This window comes from Theropithecus gelada, chromosome 11, assembly GCF_003255815.1.
Source record: "Theropithecus gelada isolate Dixy chromosome 11, Tgel_1.0, whole genome shotgun sequence".
Lineage (NCBI taxonomy): Eukaryota > Metazoa > Chordata > Mammalia > Primates > Cercopithecidae > Theropithecus > Theropithecus gelada.
In genome coordinates this window covers 93,698,726-93,718,216 of record NC_037679.1, presented here as the reverse complement: position 1 = coordinate 93,718,216, position 19,491 = coordinate 93,698,726, and the positions used below count along the sequence as shown (strand labels likewise).

The window sequence follows — 19,491 nt, the reverse complement described above, 5'->3', positions numbered from 1 at the left end:
ATGTTCACACAAAAGCCTCTATGTATCTGTTCATAGCAGCATTATTTATAAAGGCTAGAAACTGGAAACAGCCCGGAGACTGCTCAGCAGGTGAATGGTTAAACAAACTGGTGCACCCAGGCCCCGGATACCACTCTGCAGTAGTTAGCGACATCCTTGTTCATCAGTCTTTTAAACTAGAAACCACCATCATGCTTAATCCCCTTTTTTCCATCCTGGGTCTGAGTGGACTTCATTTTGCATTGCTTTCCAATGCATTTTCCCTCTGTCCTTTCTGGTTGCGCCTCATGCCTCATTTGAACTGTTGTAAGAGCCACTGAATTGTTTCTCTGCCTCATCATGGAATCCTTTCTACACTTCATACCCCGCATTGCCATTGGAACAATCTTTCCAAAACATGAACAAACTAACTTAAAAGAAATATCCCAAGTAGGCTTCCAAATAAGTACAAGCTTTCTGTTAGAAGTTTGACTTCTTGTCTATTGGGAACCCCAGGACTCTAGAGAGACGGATTTGCTGTCTGCATTTTAAGATCAGGCAGAAATCCCTGGAGGGGCCTATGTGGAACAGTGGCACAAATACTGGTTCTAGAATCAGAAGCCCTCATATCCTGGTTCTATTCCTAGCTGGATGTTCTTGGGAAAGTTTTGATTTCATAACCTCAGAAACTCCATTTCTTAAGAAATGGAGATGAGGAAGCATACTCAAGGGATCACACAAGGCTGCTGGGAGGAGCGGATGAGGGGCATGGTGAAAATGCTGTGTAATCTGTGAAGCACGTCGCATGTGTGAGAAGTGGAGCTGTGTGAATAGCGGTTCTGGAATCGTTGTATGAAAACGATGGAAAGCACATTCATAGCTCTGCCTGATGATACCAGTGAGAGCCTGTGTTGTACATGCCTGCAACATGGGCGAGGCCCGGGTCAGTACAGCTCACAGTTTGGTTCTCATGCAGTTTGAAAGGCCTGAGAGGACCCTTCCCCGCTCCAGCTGTAGGAAGGAGGCGGCTGTCTCCTGCCTATATTTGGTGGGATTGTCTGTGGCTCCTTAGGGACAGGAATGCAGGGAGTGGGGGAAGAAGGCCGGCCTGACTGCTCGCTAGTCAGCCTTCCCCCAGGGAGGAGGAGTGGAGGGGTCATTTCCTGGTAACTTGCCAAGTCTTTCTTAACCCATCTGCTCTTAGAAGTGACCAGCATGACAAGTAAAAGACCCGTTAGAGACAGATGGGCTGTGTGTCCCGTGCGTTTATGGCTTTGTGGCCTCAGAGCTGGCAGGACTCCATAGCTTTCTGGGGAATGCTGGGTCAGCCAAGGGGCTGAAAATAGTGAGAGGAAGACAATCCACCCTGGCTGCTCTGGTCTGGGAGTGGTTACTGAGGAGAGCAGCATGGAGGGCCCAGCCGTGGGGTCCCTCTCAAGCATGCCCTCACCGCAGTGGGAATGCGGGTCTCAACCTCCCTAGGCCTCCGTGATTTTCGTCTGTCACGTACTCACCTCCAGCAGGGATGTCTATGGTGATGAGATGAGGGAGCATCATAGCACATGTGGCACTTAGTAGGCTTGTGGTGAGTGGACGCTGGCGTCAGTGGAACAGGAGACTGGGCGCTGCATGTGGATGCATTCACGTGCTCGTGGCATGGGTGGACAGAGGAGAGAGGGACGCTCTGCAGTTCTCCTTTTGGTCTGTCAGCCCTGCTGTTGTGAGCAGAATCCGTGAGTATATTCTGTTGCCCCAGTCAACTTGGTAGGCTGATTGCTCAATTTTCTGCTTCCACTTTTGATTTCTTTTTTTTTTTTTTTTTTTTTTGAGTCTTGCTCTGTCGCCCAGGCTGGAGTGCAGTGGCCGGATCTCAGCTCACTGCAAGCTCCGCCTCCAGGGTTTATGCCATTCTTCTGCCTCAGCCTCCCAAGTAGCTGGGACTACAGGCGCCCGCCACCTCACCTGGCTAGTTTTTTGTATTTTTAGTAGATACGGGGTTTCACCGTGTTAGCCAGGATGGTCTTGATCTCCTGACCTCGTGATCCACCCGTTTCAGCCTCCCAAAGTGCTGGGATTACAGGCTTGAGCCACCGCACCCGGCCTCACTTTTGATTTCTTAAGAATGGGAAAAGGAATACTTCAGTTACTTTTCTGGTTGATGGCATACATTCTTTGATATCACCCTAATGCTTTTTAATTTCTATATATTTTGGATGCTGGAGCTTGCCTAACATCTGTGTTTTTATGCCTCACCCTCTCGTGTAACTGTTGGCCACACCAGGAACAGAGAGAAGTGACCAGACCGATTGGTAGCAGGGCTAGGACTGGAATTCCCCAGCCTTTTGATGTCCAGCAGGCTCTGTTTTCTGTATTGCACTGCTTTTCCCTATTTCGACCCCTGTTAGGACAGTGGATGTGAAGTGTAGCTGGGCGCTTTTGGGGGTGTGCTAGGAGTGTGGCAGATGCCTCAGACTGGCATTTTCCCCTGGTTCTGAATTCTCATGGCTTAGAGTCGGTTCCTAGGCTACTGACCGGGAAGATACAGGAAGTTGTTTTGTATGACAAACTATACCGGGGCATTTTTTTCACCCAGCAATTTATTTGGTTTGGACTGGAATAAATCTCTGATATTGGTTTCTTTGCCAGCATTATTAGGGAGTGGAGCCTGACTTGTTAACTTAGCCCGATTCGTAGTGCTTAGAATCTCAATGAGTGTGTGTTGAACTGAACAGAAGTGTGAGAGCGTCTTGGACAGTGGTTTGCAAACCTAGCTGCGTCTGGGGGGCTGTGAAAAAAGCATGTGTGCTTACTCCAGACCAGTTGAAATAGAATCTGCAGGAATGGAGCCTGGGCAGCTATAGTGCTGTTAAAAACCCCCAGGTGGTTCTGATATACCGTAAAGGTTGAGATCCACTGATCCACAGTGAATTGGAGTCCTGGATCGTAGACATGCCTTATGCTTTCACCAGCTTAGAATGGCTCTTGTGCTTTAGAACTGTGAAAAAAAAGTGTTATGCAAACAAATATGGAAATAGCCTAAGTGCCACATCCTGTTACTACCTGCCATGAAGTATATTTACCAGTTATTCACTCTATCATGATCTCTACCCATTCCACCTTGTCTTCATGGAACAATAATTTGACAGTTGGTTATGCAGAACCAGAGTAAGTGAAGGGGTGGCCTGCCCCTCCACACCTGTGGGTGTTTCTCATAAGGTGGAACGAGAGACTTGAGAAAAGAAATAAGACACAGAGACAAAGTATAGAGAAAGAAAAGCGGGGGCCCAGGGGACCGGCGCTTAGCTTACAGAGGACCCACGCCGGCACCGGTCTCTGAGTTCCCTTAGTATTTACTGATAATTATCTTTACCATCTTAAAGACAGGGGAGTGGCAGGACAATAGGATCATTTTTAGGGAGGAAATTAGCAGTAAGACATAAGAACAAAAACCTCTGTGATATGAATAAGTTCAAAGGAAAATCCTGTGCCTTGAGATAAACCTTTTAGCAACATTGTTTCATCCTATCACATGGGGATAAACCTTGGACAATACCTAGCTTTCCTAGGCAGAGGTCCCTGCGACCTTTGGCCGTGTACGTGTCTCTGGGTAGTTGAGATTAAGAGAATGGTGATAACTTTTAACCAGCAAGCTACCTTCAGGCATTTGTTTAACAAAGACACATCCTGCACAGCCCAAAATCCATTAAACCTTGAGTCACCGCAACACATGTCTCTTGCAAGGACAAGGTTGGGGGTAGGGTCACAGATTAACAGCATTTCAAATACAGAACAAAATGGAGTCTCTTATGTCTACTTCTTTCTATATAGACACAGTAATAGGCTGATCTCTCTTCCTTTTCCCCACAAGTAAGTCTAGTTTGATTGGCGGGAAACGATTTTGGGTATGAAGTACTCTTTAGGCATTTATTGAACTCTTGTTTGTACCACCACTGTGCTGGACAGTTTATAAATATTACTTCTTTAAGCAAGGCCTATGGAGTCAGGCTGCCTGGGTTTTGCTAACTAGCTGTGTCATTTGGGGCAAGTTTTTAAGCTTATATAAACCTGACTTTCATCTGTGAAATGGGATGACAAGGGGTCATTATCATCTCACAGGATTGTGCAAATGTGTGTGTAAAGTGCTTAGTTTGGTGCCTAACACATAGTAACTACTCAGTGAAGTTATTATTACACCGTCATCATCATATTTTAATGTAAATATTAAGAGCTAATAAATTTGTAAAAGGTAGTATACCCTTACCCCTTGAACCAAAGACTACTTTAGTTTTAAGTGGTTGGGTTAATTTATCACTTAAGTATTGGCCTCTTGAATACCTTGAATTTCAATTGAACGTAGCCAGAGGATTTCATAATTGGACCGTTGCCTCTGGAAGTTGGAACTTTGTTTGTTTGTTTGGTTTCACTTCCTACACTAAGCATGTGGCCGTACGCACCTTTGTGGTGACTTGTGGTACTGGGGAATCAAAGCTTCATTAGCTTCTTTGGAGGAGATGATCTTACGCTGTACGAAGCACTCAGACTTCGTTAACTGTGTACCATCCAGACAAGATCAGGTGCTTCCCATGGCAGCCTGTCCTTTTCTTAGCTCTCTCATCAATCTAGCCTATTCCTTCTATTCCTCTTTTCACTAGAACTTCTCTTTGAACAAGGAATGTTGCTTTGTCACTGCTAGGTCCCCAGCAATTAGTAATGCCTAGCACATACTAGGTGCCTCCTGAATGTTAATAGGTGATAATCTAGCAGAACACAAGATAAATCCGCAGGTTGAGATTTAAGCTGTGTGGTATGAACGCTGCATTGGCAAACTTATTCAATCAATTTTGTTAATATAAGTTTAAAATGTCTTAGTAACTGACTTAGTTCAGTAATCATTTATTGAGTGTCTTCTAGGCCAGACATTGGGGATAGAGAGGTAATAATATATGATCCCTGCCTCATGCGCAGGAAGTCTAGTGTGATGTACAGACACGCGCCAACGGCTGCCATGCAATATGGTGAGTATTAAGATAAAGGGGCACCTTGTGTGCCCTTGGAGCATAGGGCAGAGCTTGTGTTCTGGGAACATAGGCTCCATGTGAAAACACAATTTAAATTATTATTATTATTATTATTTTGAGACAGAGTCTTACTCTGTCGTCCAGGCTGGAGTACAGTGGTGTGATCTTGGCTCACTGCAACGTGTGCCCCCCAGGTTCAAGTGATTCTCGTGTCTCAGCCTCCCGAGTAGCTGGGATTACAGGTGTGAGCCACCAGGCCCGGCTAATTTTTGCATTTTTAGTAGAGATGGAGTTTCACCATGCTGGCCGGGCTGGTCTTGAACTCCTGACATCAGGTGATCCTCCTGCCTCAGCCTTCCAAAGTTCTGGGATTATAGGCATGTATGTATTCATCCTTTTAAATATCTGTGGGTAGCACTTAACTTTAAATGGGTACTAATTAAACTATTGAATGGCTTTAGTATGGATTGAATGCCTTTGCTCTGGCCTCATTTTAAATTTCCTTCATTAGAGGGAAAAAAAAAGAAAAAAGGCAGGTTGAATATCCCTCATCCAAACTGCTTGGAACCAGAAGTGTCTCAGATTTTTTTACATTATTGGATTTTTGAATATTTGTATTATACTTGCTGGTTGAGCATCCTGAATTCAAAAATCCAGAGTCTGAGCTGCTCCAATGAACATTTCGTTGAGCGTCACATCGGCACTCAAAAAGTTGTGGATTTCGGAGTTTCTGGTTAGGGAGACTCATCCTGTATGGGTGCTGGATTGCTGCAGGAGTTCTGGACCAGAGGTTAGGTGACTAGGCTTTGGTTTTCACTTTGTTACTAAACAGGCTGTTTTCTTCCATAATCTCGGCTTTAGATCCCCCGGTTGTGAAAGAAGGGGATGGGCCATCTGATGTTTAAGGCCTCTGTTAGTTCTGACTTGGAGACACCTGGCTTTAGTTCATCTTCCTTAGGAGTGGACAAAGAACATGGGAATTTTGAAATTGTTAGTCAACATTTACGGGGTCGTTGCAGCCTGGTTTTGGGTAAAGGTCATCTTTAGTGAGCCCAGGGAGAAGCACTGCTTTAGCTGTCAGCTGAGGAGGGGTAAGCGATCCTATTAATTTTCCTCTGTGTTAGTGAAAGCATTGTTAAGGGTCACAGCGTTAGTGGAGGTGGCTGGAAAGAGTAGGGGAACTCACTGTTACAGGTTATATTGAATGTCTTTTCAGTCACTAAATGCTTTTTATGATATGTTTTTCAGGATTTCAGTGTTGTATGATTTCTGTGTTAAGCACAGGAAATTTAACATCAGCAAAAAAGAATGCTCGTTTTTTTTTTTTTTTTTGAGATGGAATTTCACTCTTGTCGCCCAGGCTGGAGCGCAGTGGCGTGATCTCAGCTCACTGCAACCTCAGCCTCCTGAGTTCAAGCGATTCTCCTGCCTCAGCCTCCCGAGTTGCTGGGATTACAGGTGCCCGCCAGCATGCCCGGCTAATTTTTGTATTTTTAGTAGAGATGTATTTGTAGTAGAGACGGGGCTTCACCATAGTGGCCATGCTGTTGTTGAACTTCTGACCTCAGGTGATCCTCCCACCTCGACTTCCCAAAGTGCTGGGATTGCAGGTGTGAGCCGCCACACCTGGCCTTGAATGTTCTGTCTATGGGAATCTACAAAAGCCAGCTTTTGAGCCTAGTGGCAGAAAACCTCTTCTTCATTGTTTAGCTGTGCTGTGAGCTTGGAGGGCTTCAAGCCCAGCTGAAAAAGCTGTAGTATTTTCTGTCAGTTGGCTGTCTTGGAGAACTTAATGAGCACTGGGCTGGAGTGATATTGTCAGAGTTCATGAGCTGTTTGAGGCTCTCGAAGCCTAGATACTGGGGTTGCCCGAATACATCAGCTGGAGTCACTATTTCTCTCGGGAGTAGGGGGGTGGAAAATGCTGTGGTCTTAACTCTGCTCTTAATTTTACAGTGCTGTTATTAATGGTAAGAATGATTTCATACATTTGTATTTTGCTTCGTAATTCAGAGAATTTTAAAATCCATTATCTGATTTTATTCCCTCAGCAGTTCTGTGAAAAAGACAGAGCAGTTTTCATATCTTCTGTTTTCCAGTGATTCTCTTGTGGCTCATAGAAGCTAAGAGCCTTCACCAAGGTCATAGGGTGAATGAGTCGCAGAGCTGGGAGTAGAGGCTCAGGCTTCTAGGGACCCTGTTTCTTCCTCGATAGCTCGCTCTCGTGGCACTATGCTCAGGTAACTGCGCATGCTCGGTTTGGTCTTTTGTAAATCCCTGCCCCATTTCGGGGGAGGTTCTTGGGAGGCTTCTATTCATTTAGGAGCATTTAAGTATCTTGTCCTCTTTCCCTCCTCCCAGGTGCATGGGCATTTCTGCAGACCCCCAGGCTGGCCCTTGTGCGTGGGGGCATCTCCTGCCTCCATGTTGCTTGCATGCCCCCTTCTGAAGGTGCTCTTCCCCGCATGGAGCCCCCTCGTGCCTGCCTTCACACTGCAGGCTGTTCGGTAAATGTTACTGACTCAGCATCGTTGTTTCCTATAAATGGGATGGGGTATGGATGCCAAGTTCTTTTCTGTGTGAAGGCTGCGATTGTATCATCTTGCCTTCCCCCTGTGTGTTCCCTGAGGGTGTCACTGTGCTGTGGTCATCTGTGTTCCCTAGGGTGCCTCCCTTGGAGTCCTGGCCGTAGCAGACATGTAGTCAGTGCTCATGGCCTAAATGAGAGGAAGGCCAACAGAGCCATTAAATCTGGAAAATGACAAGTGAGGGAAAGGAATTTTTATTTAAGGCATGTGAAAAAGAAATCTTTTTAGAAAAGTTGACCTGTTTCTCAACTGGAGTTGAATTTCAGCTCAGAAAAGCAGCTGTGTGCCCAGAGGGCTTTGGGATTTCAGTTTGTGGCGGATGAATTTAATTTGTTGTTGTATGAATGTATTATCCTTTTGTGGTTTTATTAAACCTTTCTTCCAAATGGAATCGATTTTTCTATAAAAGTCACTCTTCCTTTTTGAGAAGTGTAACACTAATTTTATGGGGTTGTCTCCCAAAAGATTACCTGCCAGGAACCAAACGCACTGCCTCAGACTCACGGGCCCTGGTTTCTGCCTGTGCAGCTGCAGGGCAGAGAGGCACGCTCGAGCTGAAATCAAGATGCATGTCTGCATCTTCTCTTTACTGCTGTTTTGTCTCTGAGCTGCCTTCAACGTCTAGGAGCTTGGTGGGTGTAGACACGTTACGGTACGGAGGAGAGATATGGTGTTGCAACAGCCAGGAGACTCGCTGAAGTCTCTGTTCTCTTCCTGCTCACTGCTCTGACTTTGTACAAGTCACATTTGTAGGGCTGTGCACAGTGGCTTACACCTGTAATCCCAGCACTTTGGGAGGCCGACGTGGGAGGATCTCTTGAGCCCAGAGTTCAGAACCAGTCTCTGGGCAACATGGTGAAACCCCATCCCTACAAAAAATGAAAATTAAAAAATTAGCCAGGTGTGGTGGCTCATGTCTGTAATCCCAGCTACCGGAGAGGCTGAGGTGCGAGAATCACTTGAGCCCGGGAGGTCGAGGCTGCAGTGAACCATCATCACGCCACTGCACTCCAGTCTGGTCAGAGCAAGACCCTGTCTCAAAACAAACAAACAGAAACCCATTTGTAATAGTGACAGTAGTTAACTTTTGAAAGTTTGGAGAAAAGTTCCTAAATAACCTGTGACCATGGACAACTTACTTAGCCTTTCTAGGCCTCAGTTTCCTCACTGATGAAAAATGAGAGAATATGGTATTGATATTACAGGATTTCAACAAGAACTAAACGAGATAAAACTCAGAGCCTGGCACCTCGTGAGTACACACTCAATGTTATTATTTCAACATTTTAGAGGAAAAAGAATGCTAATGGGTCATTATGGCTAAACATAGTCTATCACTGGCGTTACTCATGGTATTGGAAGGAACTTGAATTCCATATAGATGGTGTGATGGAGAAAGTATTTTGGGCATTGGCAGTATTTATTCAAAGAACAAAGGACATGTCTGTCCTGTGTGGAGAACCGTTTCCGCTTGTTTCTTTAAACGCTATGGGAAAAGCAGTCAGCCCTGTGCTCTCTGCCGGACAGCTTCAGTCTCCACGTATTGATTTGGCCAATTGTCGCTCGCTGTCATCATGGCAGCAGCAGTTGAAGGGACAGCTTGTCTTGATTTGCATTTTTGGGTGTTTGTGCTATCTATAGACAATTAAGAAAAGACATGGAAGCCTGTTTATGGCAAGCTGGCAAATTCAGCAAAACGTGGAAAAATCTGTTAGCACAGTTTGCACGTGTGCGGGCACAGAGCAGCCAAAGAAACACACACGTTTTCCTGTATTTTAAGAACTCTCTGGGAAAAAAAAAAAAAAAAAGACATTAAACCATTGCCCAGATGGCTTACAGAGCTTTTTCTTGAAGTACGTGAGTATGGCTGTCAGACATCTGAAACCCGAAGCCAGCTTAAAACATCACCATCATTTTGATGCTACCCCCTACCTGCCCTTTTTTTCCATTTGTAAGGGACAAGGAAGGAAAGTATCAGCTTACAAAGCCTTTTGTTACAATTAATCTTTCATGTTCTTTCTTTTGGTATCTTATTCTCTGTTTACATTTATATTTTATTTTTTGAGACAGAGTCTTGCTCTGTCACCCAGGCTGGAGTGCAGTGGTGCGATCTTGGCTCACTCCAACCTCTGCCTCCCAGGTGCAAGTGATTCTTGTGCCTCAGCTTCCTGAGTAACTGGGATTACAGGCGTGTGCCACCACGCCCAGCTAATTTTTGTGTTTTAGTAGAGACAGGGTTTCGCCATGTTGGTCAGGCTGATCTTGAACTCCTGAACTCAGGTGATCTGCCTGCCTCAGCCTCCCAAAGAGCTGAGATTACAAGTGTGAGCCACCGCGCCCGGCCGCTGTTTCCATTTTGTAACGCTAGCGTCACCCCAGTGTAGGGTGGCTAGGGGTATTGTTCTTTCCTGTTTCCTGGTGTATTTCCTCTACAGCATTGATCACTCTTGAACATACTTTTTGGTTGTCTGTCTCTACCTACAAAAATATATGTTCCCTGTTATATCTGAGATCTATCTATCTATCTATCTATATCTATATCTATATATATCTCCCTGGTGATATACCAGTGCCTGGCATGTAGATAGTCAATATTTGTTGAATGAATGAACGAATGAATGGGCTGAAAGAACCTTATTCTTCTTTCTTCTGTCACTTCACGCCAAATGCTTTTGGAAAATGCTATGTGAACAGGGATCGTAAGCAGGAGAGGTTACACACATTGCTGTGGGATAGCCCATCATCCTCAGATACTTGTCTGGAAGGAGGTGGAGTACTTGAGTAGAAATGATACAAGATAACTTCTTCAGGAAATCAGCCAAGTGTCACAGCTTTTGACATAGGTGTGTGATGTTTGCGTATGTGTATGAAGAGCTGTTGTGGCCTAAAATCACAGGCCTTTAGATCCCTTGTACAGATAGAAAAGTAAAGGCCGAGGCCCAGGAGCACTGCAAGCCACCGAGGTAGAGTCCCTGTCTGCCCTTCTCAGTGCCCGGTCACTTCTCACTGTACTCCCCTCTTTACTGCTAAAGCCACCTTCCCTGACTCTGAATGTGTAACCACGAGGGAGAAAATGTACTCCAGGCTCACAGTTTGTGGAGGAAAAGCCCAGCAGCTGAAAATCATGTTCACAAAGTTTGTACCTAGAAAAAGTGGCCATTTCTATAGTGTCTTTAAATTCCCTGTTTCTCATACATTTTATAAACAAGACAGTAGAAGAAGATTCGGGAACAGCAACTTTAGAACAAGGGGGAAAAAAATCAAACCTAGAGCCTTCTAGTTTCTGTTTTCTTCTCAGTTTAGGGCTGAGGCACTTTAGCTTCCTGTCTAAGGGACTACTCAAATCTGATTTGAAGCCATTATGGGCTGGTAATTATCCGTAATTTTAGGAAGACAGATGCAGCACCAACTCTGTTCTCTAATAGCAGGCTTATTAATTTTAAATTTGCATGGCAGAAGCAGATGGCGAGGTGGGATAAGCTTTCAGATGCTTGGTCACTGATAGCTTTTTACTTCCACGTATCACATGGGGATGTGGGACCCAGGAAGCCCGCTGACAACTGATGATTATCTGTCCCCTAACCAGCTGGGTTCTTTTTCAGAAAGAACCGAGAAAGAGCTCAGAAACACTGCTCCTACTGCAGCCAGGGAAGACGGGTTGTTGACTGGTTAGAAATCATGGCAGGTTATTTTCTCCACCCGCAGTTCGCAGTTCCAAAGCAGAGCTATCAAAAAGTTGTCTTCTCTATTGTATTTCAAATCTGGGTGTTTAAAAAAATGGTGTAAGCAAATCAAGCATTTCTTTAATGGTAGTTGTGTGTGTTCTTGATGCGAATGAGAGGTGCATTCCCTTGTAAAATCCCTGGAACTTTATAGGAAGATGTGAGCCTTAGAACAGAAGTTGGTTTTCTAGATGATCATGTAGACATGATGCTGAGCACCAGACAAAGATATTGATTGAAGCGATTTAAAAAATTTTTGTCTGAGTTCAGATTTTACATCAATATTTAGCAAATCAGCAAAAGAACTTAGAGGAATGTTCTCAGGCATCTAGTTCAGCCCCCTGCCCACATTGTCATAAAATCTGAGTGTGTGTGCAGGGAGGCACATTCCTTTCTGTTCTCATCACAGGTCTTTCCCTGGCTCTGCACCTGCCTGTCATGCACGTCCATGTGAAAAGACCACCAAACAGGCTTTGTGTCAGCAATAAAGCTCTTTAATCACCTGGGTGCAGGCGGGCTGAGTCCGAAAAGAGAGTCAGCGAAGGGAGATAAGGGTGGGGCTGTTTTATAGGATTTGGGTAGGTAAAGGAAAATTACAGTCAAAGGGGGGTTGTTCTCTGGCGGGCAGGAATAGGGGGGTCACAAGGTGCTCAGTGGGGGAGGTTTTTGAGCCAGGATGAGCCAGGAAAAGGAATTTCACAAGATAATATCATCGCTTAAGGCAAGGACTGGCCATTTTCACTTCTTTTGTGGTGGAATGTCATCAGTTAAGGCGGGACAGGGCATTTGCACTTCTTTTGTGATTCTTCAGTTACTTCAGGCCATCTGGGCATATACGTGCAGGTCACAGGGGATTGGCTTGGCTTGGACTCAGAGGCTGACATTGCCCTCCTCCCTACCTTCCCTACCTTTTCCCTCCTGTGCGGTTCTCTCACAAAGTGAATGGCCTCAGCCAAGCTTCTGTGCAGCTGCATCAGACTGTGGTGACAGGAGTGGTGGCTGCTGCAGGGCCTGCTGTCCCCATGGAGGCCAGTCTTGCTTGCCGCTGCAGCCTGGTGATCATTTTGCACTGAAAGTATGTAATTCTACAGAACGAGAGCCAACATGCTGGTGATGGAGGCGTCTTTATCACGGTGCTCTGCATATTTTAATCTTGGGTGGAAAGGTTGGAAAAGTATGTGATACCTGTGGTTTGATGTCAGAAGGACGTTGTGAACTTGACGTGGACTGAGGATGTTAAGGTGCAGCTGAAAGGAGCTGGGCACATTCCTCAGCCCCGGGCTCAAAACTCCCTGAGCCTAGTACAAACACATCTCATCCTCCCATCCCATCACCATATATCTCTCAAACTCCCTGAGCCCAGTATAAACACCACCTGGAAAGTCTCCGATAAGGAGACAGCCGTTCAAGGCTACTGAAAGCGCGGGAGCCAAAAGAATTTCTTTGTTCCCCTGCAACTTTCGGGCTATAAAAAGCAAACGCTCGCATTGTTCGGGGCCCTCTTGTATACTGTGTAAAGGAGGGACCAAGTTCGAACTTGCAGTAAAGATCCTTGCCGCTTGGCTTTGACTCTGGACTCTGGTGGTCTTCTTTGGGGAACAAACAGTCTGGGCATAACACAGCTGGCCCCCTTGGCCTTACGAAATGAGACTTCTCCATCTGCCTGCCAGGCACGCACAGGCGTGTGGCCACATCTTATGTGTTATCCTTATCTCGAGTGTGCTTTGGCATCATGCCTACAGTTACATGGTGATATTCTTCCTCATAGAGTAGGTCCCAAACCGCATTCAACACAGAAATGTACTCTTGCTATTATACATAGAAAGTGCTTTCATATACCAAGTGGGAGAGCAGTCCTAAAATCTGGGCTGGAATCGCAGAAGGAAGGCATTGGAAAGCAACAGGTTCCCTAGTCCAAAGCTGGTTTTTGATGAGCCTAGAAGACGACCAAGAGAAGTGAATTTGCCTAAGGCCATGACAGTGTCTCACGGTAGCATTTGAACCTAGCAGTTTCTTGACCTGTTTCTTTAAATAATTAGTCATGCTGTTATGCCCAGACCGTTTATTCCCCGAAGAAGACCACCAGAGTCCAGAGTCAAAGCTAAGCAGCAAGGATCTTTATTACAGGTTCAAACCTGGAACTCTCCCTCGCTCGCGAAACGAGACGGGCAGGAGAGCTCCCCCACTGAGCTCCGAGCAGTGTTATATAGTCTAAGAAAAGTGGGCATAGAATTATTATACAAATCAGATATATGATTGGCTAGTGTTTGATCAAGGCGATTTGGCTAACTATGATTGGTTCCCGCCATTTCTGATATTTCGGTTCAACCTTTGAGGCGGGAGAGCAGGTTTATGGCAGCAAGAGTTTATCTTACTTAAACACGTCTTGTGACCTTGCCTCAGAACTTACAAAATCTCTGGTATGTGCAAAACAAAATCTCTGGTACGTGCAGAAAAACAGGTGCTCACAGAACTTACGAAATCTCTGGTATGTGCAAAGATTAGAGAGCAGAACAAAGGTGTAGCAGGGGGGNTGCAAAGATTAGAGAGCAGAACAAAGGTGTAGCAGGGGGGCGGGTACACATCTATCTTTGTGTCCTTTCAATGCTTCCTCTGATTCCTATATAAAGGTATTCCTCATTGATTCTTTCATTTCAGTGAATTATTGCAGTGCTACCATGTAACAGTATTTGAGTCAAAATGTGGCAATGTTTATCCCTTTCCAAGGTTTTTAGTTGCACAGTTTTTCAAAGTTGTGCTTACAGTTTCTTGTTGGTTGCAAGGTGTCCTTTCAGAAGCCAATTGTGTGGTGTATTTACGTTGATTGTTGGAGGTAGTTTGGTTAGAACCTACTTTGAGTGGCTGGCTTGGGCCTGGGGGACAGTGACAGCTGCCAGCTTCGTGGGCAGAGATGAAGTAATTGCTTCCTGGAAAGTACCATCCTCCTGGCCACACTCTCCAGCCCATTTCATTTGTGTGGGTTTCCTCGCATCTGTTTCTGGCTTCATGTGAGTCTCATTTATTTTAGCATAGGACTTCAGGCTGTGGGGAAGAATGGCCATTTTAGCACAGAGATACACAAAGGAACAACTGGCTAAATGTGAGTGAAGACATTCTTGGGGGGGGTTTCATTTCTTTTATTCTGTTACATGCAGTCTGGGAAGCATTCTGGACATGTGGCCTGCGCTGTCACAGTTCCTCCTTGCAGGATCGCAGATGTTTGGAAATTGTAGTGACAACTGTTATCATTGAGAATGTCATTCTCGCAGGCTCTAATAAGTCAGGATTTATTCAGTGTTAATTTGTTAAAGACAACTGTATTTCTAGCCAAATCCATGTGAGCTGTTTCTCCTGGCAGAGTTGCTGGGGGTATTCCCGTGGCTTAGTCTTAGGGCAGCACACACCTTTGAATACTGCTGAAGCTGTGAGGACCCAAAGTGCACCGGAGTGCTTTTGCCATATGTGGTGTTAGTCACTGATACACGTCTCAGTCAGATCTGATGGATTCTTGACCCCTTCCTTTTTCACTTTTTTACTTTTTATTTTTTGTTTTTGTTTTTTTAAAAGCACAACCCCTCAGGTGGCTACTGTGAATCTCTGGTGTTTTCAGTTGGTTGCAGCCTATTTGCCGTCTCAGGTTCAAACATATTCGGAGCCTGCTGATGCTTCCCTCGGTTGTTCTTCTGCTGTGTGACCTCCGTGCCCGCAGGGTTCAAGACTGTCAGAGCTGGGAGCCACCTTCACAACTACCAGGGTTTCCAGAACCTCCTTTATCTAGCCCTGGGGATGGAAGAGATGTCATCAGAGGCGGAGGCGTACTAGGTTTACGTGCCATTGGTAACGAATGAGGAGGTTTTCTGTTATATAAGGGGAGCTTCTTATAACGTGCTTTAGTAGGGTAAAGAAGTTTTTGAGATTTGCTTTCTCTGGAATGACAATTTGTGATCCTGCCCTTGCTTTCAACACAAATATAATTTGCATACCAGTGCGTGTTGTATTACTGAGCACTGGCTGACAAATGGTTCTTAACTCGTCATTCACTCAGCCACTGTTTCTTGAATGGCATACGTGTGCCAGCTGTAGTAGGAACTTACTAGGCTCTAGGACTAACCCTTATGAAACGGGGGTTCTGGGGGAAGCAAATGCATGTAACTATAAAAGTTTGTGAGGATATCAGTGGGGGTGCCTATAGGTACAAAACTTAGTTCATTCATTGTCCCATCTCGGAAGTTTTGTGTCTTAGCAGCGTGTTCCATAGCAACGCATCCCTCTGTCAAAATATTCATCATATTATTTTGAAATCCTCTGCTTAGGTATCTGTTTTTCCCACTAAGTTTAGAACTGGTTAAGGACAGGCTAATAGGGTATTTTATACAAACACACACACATATATTTATATATACACATTACCATTGTCAATATGCAATATGTATTTATATATATATACACACACATATATATTTCTCCCTCTCTGTATATACCACACACACATATACACACACACACACATATATATGAAATACACACACACACACTTCTACTGCCAAGCACAGAAAGACAAAACTAGGCAAGGGTTCTTTTAGTGTTCATGAAAAAATAGATGTGTTAGTTGAGAACGTCCTTCAGTTGCCAGGGGAAAGACAGGATGGGTTCACAAAGGGAGATAGTGGTTTTTTTATTTTTCTTCTTTGTTTAACTCTTGAATTCGAAATAATCCAGACTTTTGGAAAAGTTGCAAAAATAGTACAGAGAATTCCCGTATGCTCTTCCCTCAGATTCCCCAAACATTTCACCCCATTTATACTTTCTCTTTCTCTCTCTGTGGATATAATTTTTTTTTTCTGAAATGTTTGAGAGTGGAAGGTAGAATGCAGGGTAGGGTGAAAGGCGGAAGGAGAGAGGTGGGTTGGGAGGCTTTTTTTTTTTTTTAACCTTCTGAGATGGAGTTTCGCTCTTGTCTCCCAGGCTGGAGTGCAATGGCACGATCTCGGCTGACTGTAACCTCTGCCTTCTGAGTTCAAGTGATTCTCCTGCTTCAGCCTCCCAAATAGCTGGGATTACAGGCGCCCACCACCATGCTCGGCTAATTTTTTGTATTTTTAGTAGGGGGGTTTCACCATGTTGGCCAGGCTGGTCTTGAACTCCTGACCTCTGATGATCCACCTGCCTTGGCCTACCAAAGTGCTGGGATTACAGGCGTGAGGCACTGTGCCTGGCGATTGGGAGGCTTTTGCAGTTACCTAGAGCGCTATGATGAGGGCTGGACCTGGTTGGAAATGATGAGGAAGGTGAGAAGTGATTAGGTCTGGCATATATTTTGAAAGAAGAGTTTAAATGGGTTGGATGGCAAGAGAGAGAAAAAGAAGTTTTAAGGATGATGTCAAGGATTTTGGCCTGAGTAACTGGAAGACTAGAGATGCTGTTATTGGGATCAGGAAGACTGGGAGGAGTGGGTTATGGCAGAGGGAATCAAAAGTACGTTTTGGGCATGCTAAATTTGAGGTCCAAAAAGAGATGTCAAGAAGTGTTGGCCGGGCGCAGTGGCTCATGCCTGTAATTCCAGCACTTTGGGAGGCCGAGGTGGGCAGATCACCTGAGGTCAAGAGTTCGAGACCAGCCTGATAATTATTAAAATCGATCATTGATGTTTACTAATTTATAATATTATTGCTTCTAATACCGCAGGGGGTGTACGCCTACCTGTGATGTCATTCCTAATATCCAGGGACAGAGAGCATGATATTAGTTTTAATATCGCAGTAGGTGTACATTCACCCCGTGACACTGATCCTAACATCCAGGGGGGTAGAGTATGACATGACTCCCAACATAGCAATGAACGGACAGCCACCCGGTGATATTGCTCCTAATATTCACAGAAGAAGTGTATGATATTACTCCCAATATCGCAGGGAGGGTACAGCTCTTCTGTGATATTGTTCCTAGTATCCGGAGGGGGAGAAGAAGATAATAATTCCAGTATCGCAGGCTGTGTTCACTCGCCATGAGATATTGTTATTAATATCCTGGAAGGGAGAGGATGATATGACTCCCCATAGAGCAGGAGGCGTACACCCAGTCTGGGATATTGTTCCTAATATCTCAAGGCCGAGAGGTTGATATTACTCCCAGTATCGTAGACACTGTGCACCCCCGTGTGATACTCTTCCTGATATCCGGAAGGGGAGAAGATGGTATTAATCCCCATATCGCAGGAGGTGAACACCCACTCTGTGATATCTTTCCGAATTTGCAGGGGGAGAGAGGATAATATTATTCCCAATATTGTAGAAGATGTACACGCCCCCCCCCCCGTGATATTGTCCTTAATATTCCAAGGCACAGAAGACGATGTTACCCCCAATATCGCAGAAAGTGTACACCCCCCAGTGATGTTGTTCCCATGATCCAGGAGGGAAGAGGATGATATTACTTTCAACCCCTGCACCCTGCAATGCTCTCACCCTGCAACACCGACACCCAGCTCAAGCTGACGTGGGACCAGAGGCACTGGCTGGGGGTGTTGATGGCTTCTCTTTTCTCCTTTGCCAGACTCAGAAGAGGAAGCTGAGACTGAGCAGCCGCAGGAACGAGGTGGGTTTTGCCGGTGGCTCAGGCTTCCTCTGGTTATGAGCTGGGCCTTGGAGTAATGCCGGGGGAAGTCACAGAGCTGAGTATGGTGGGCATTGGATCCGGCTGTCACCCCTCTGCGGTGTGGGCTGGGGGCTTGGGGGACGTCACCTGAGGTGGGCCTGAACCTCCCGTCTACTCTGGCACTGGAGGCTGTGGGGTCCCACACTTCTTCCAGTGAACATGCTGGCCCCCGCCTGGTCCCCGAGCGAGGTGGGGCATCCTTTCCACTGCTGGGGCCCACGTGTAGCTGTGGGTTCCTTTCTCATGACCTGGAGAAGCTGCAGCTCACCCTGTGCTCTGCCTCAGAGATGGGAGGCCACACTACCCTCAGCGGGTGGCAGAATTCAGAGTCTTAGGTTGCAGGGGCCTCAACTGAGGTCCCTGAAGGGTCTGCTCCTTCCTGAGGGGCTGATTCAGGGAGGCCCTCCCGTCTCCCCTCTATGGCTCTGTCTCTTCCCCTCACACAGGGTCCGTATGTGGACAGCCTGGTGATGTGGACGCCCCAAGGGCCCTTGGAAGTTCCCTGGGAATAGGATCCATCCCAGTACATTTGGGATGCAGGCACAAGGTCCCAGAGGCAGCCCGGGAAGCCAGTGGGGAAGGGAAGGCTGTTGTAGGTTTGCCTCGGGGACGGGGTGGTTCCACCCTCTGCCAAAGTCCCTGGAGCAAAGGCACGTGGCTCTCCAGCTGCCCTGGAGGCCAGGGTAGTGGCTGGGAGGGGCTGTGTGCCTCTGCCAGGTGGGGAAGATTTCTTAGCTAATCTAGTGTAGTCAAGTCAGACATTTGTCTCTAAATCATATTTATTTTTTTAATTCCGAGGCTTTACAGACGAATAAGGAGACAGTTTGTATTGAAAATACCTTTTACATGTGAGCTTGAAACAGAGTCTGTTTAAATCTAGGTTTTTTCCTTCCCAGTAATGCCTCCTTTCATCCCAGGTTTTCCAACAGGAAATGCGCTTGTTAACTCACCTCTGGGAGGGGGCTTTGGCTAAGAAGCCAGCAGGCGCCAGCGGGCTGCTTGAGCAGCCTGGCCTTTGTTAACCCTTTAGGAACTGTGGGCTTCAGGTTTTCAGACCATCCAAGGTGAAGGTGGCCACAGGGGCCTGGAAACTTTCCCATCCTTCCTGCAGGGATGGTCTGGTTCCCTGCACGGAGCTGGGTACATGGGTACAACACCCCTGTCCTGTGCCATCAGTGGCTTTACCAATTTTGCATAGCAACTTTTGAGCTGATCAATAGCTCTGATTGGCTGTTGGGGATTTCATGGATTCCTGTACCCCATCGGGGGGCCTGAAAAGGCATCTCTGAGGGATCACTGAGCTGACATAGGGCCCTAAAACCACGCCGTCAGGTGGGCGACAAAGCAGGACAGGAGGGTGATTTTGTAGGAGAGTCAGGCCACAGGCCTGCGTGTTCTGTCCCCATAGTGCCGGAGTTCCTACGTGCTCCAGGCCCCGGGTTTGCATTGCACATAATTCTCAAGGGCTCATGGCAAGCTGCACCAGGGACACAGAGGGCGGGGATGCGGGGACCCTGTCCCCAGTGGACC

General features: G+C 46.1%; 1 protein-coding gene across 1 annotated transcript in view; it reads left to right on the top strand.

Moving 5' to 3' along the window:
* Positions 1 to 907: 907 nt before the first annotated feature.
* Positions 908 to 19,491, top strand: part of LOC112634985 (SH3 domain and tetratricopeptide repeat-containing protein 1-like) — a 29,698-nt gene continuing 11,114 nt past the window's right edge. The window contains 4 exon segments of the mRNA XM_025402865.1: positions 908 to 992; positions 8,051 to 8,237; positions 11,188 to 11,270; positions 17,860 to 17,901. Coding sequence (XP_025258650.1) covers positions 908 to 992; positions 8,051 to 8,237; positions 11,188 to 11,270; positions 17,860 to 17,901 — 397 coding nt within the window.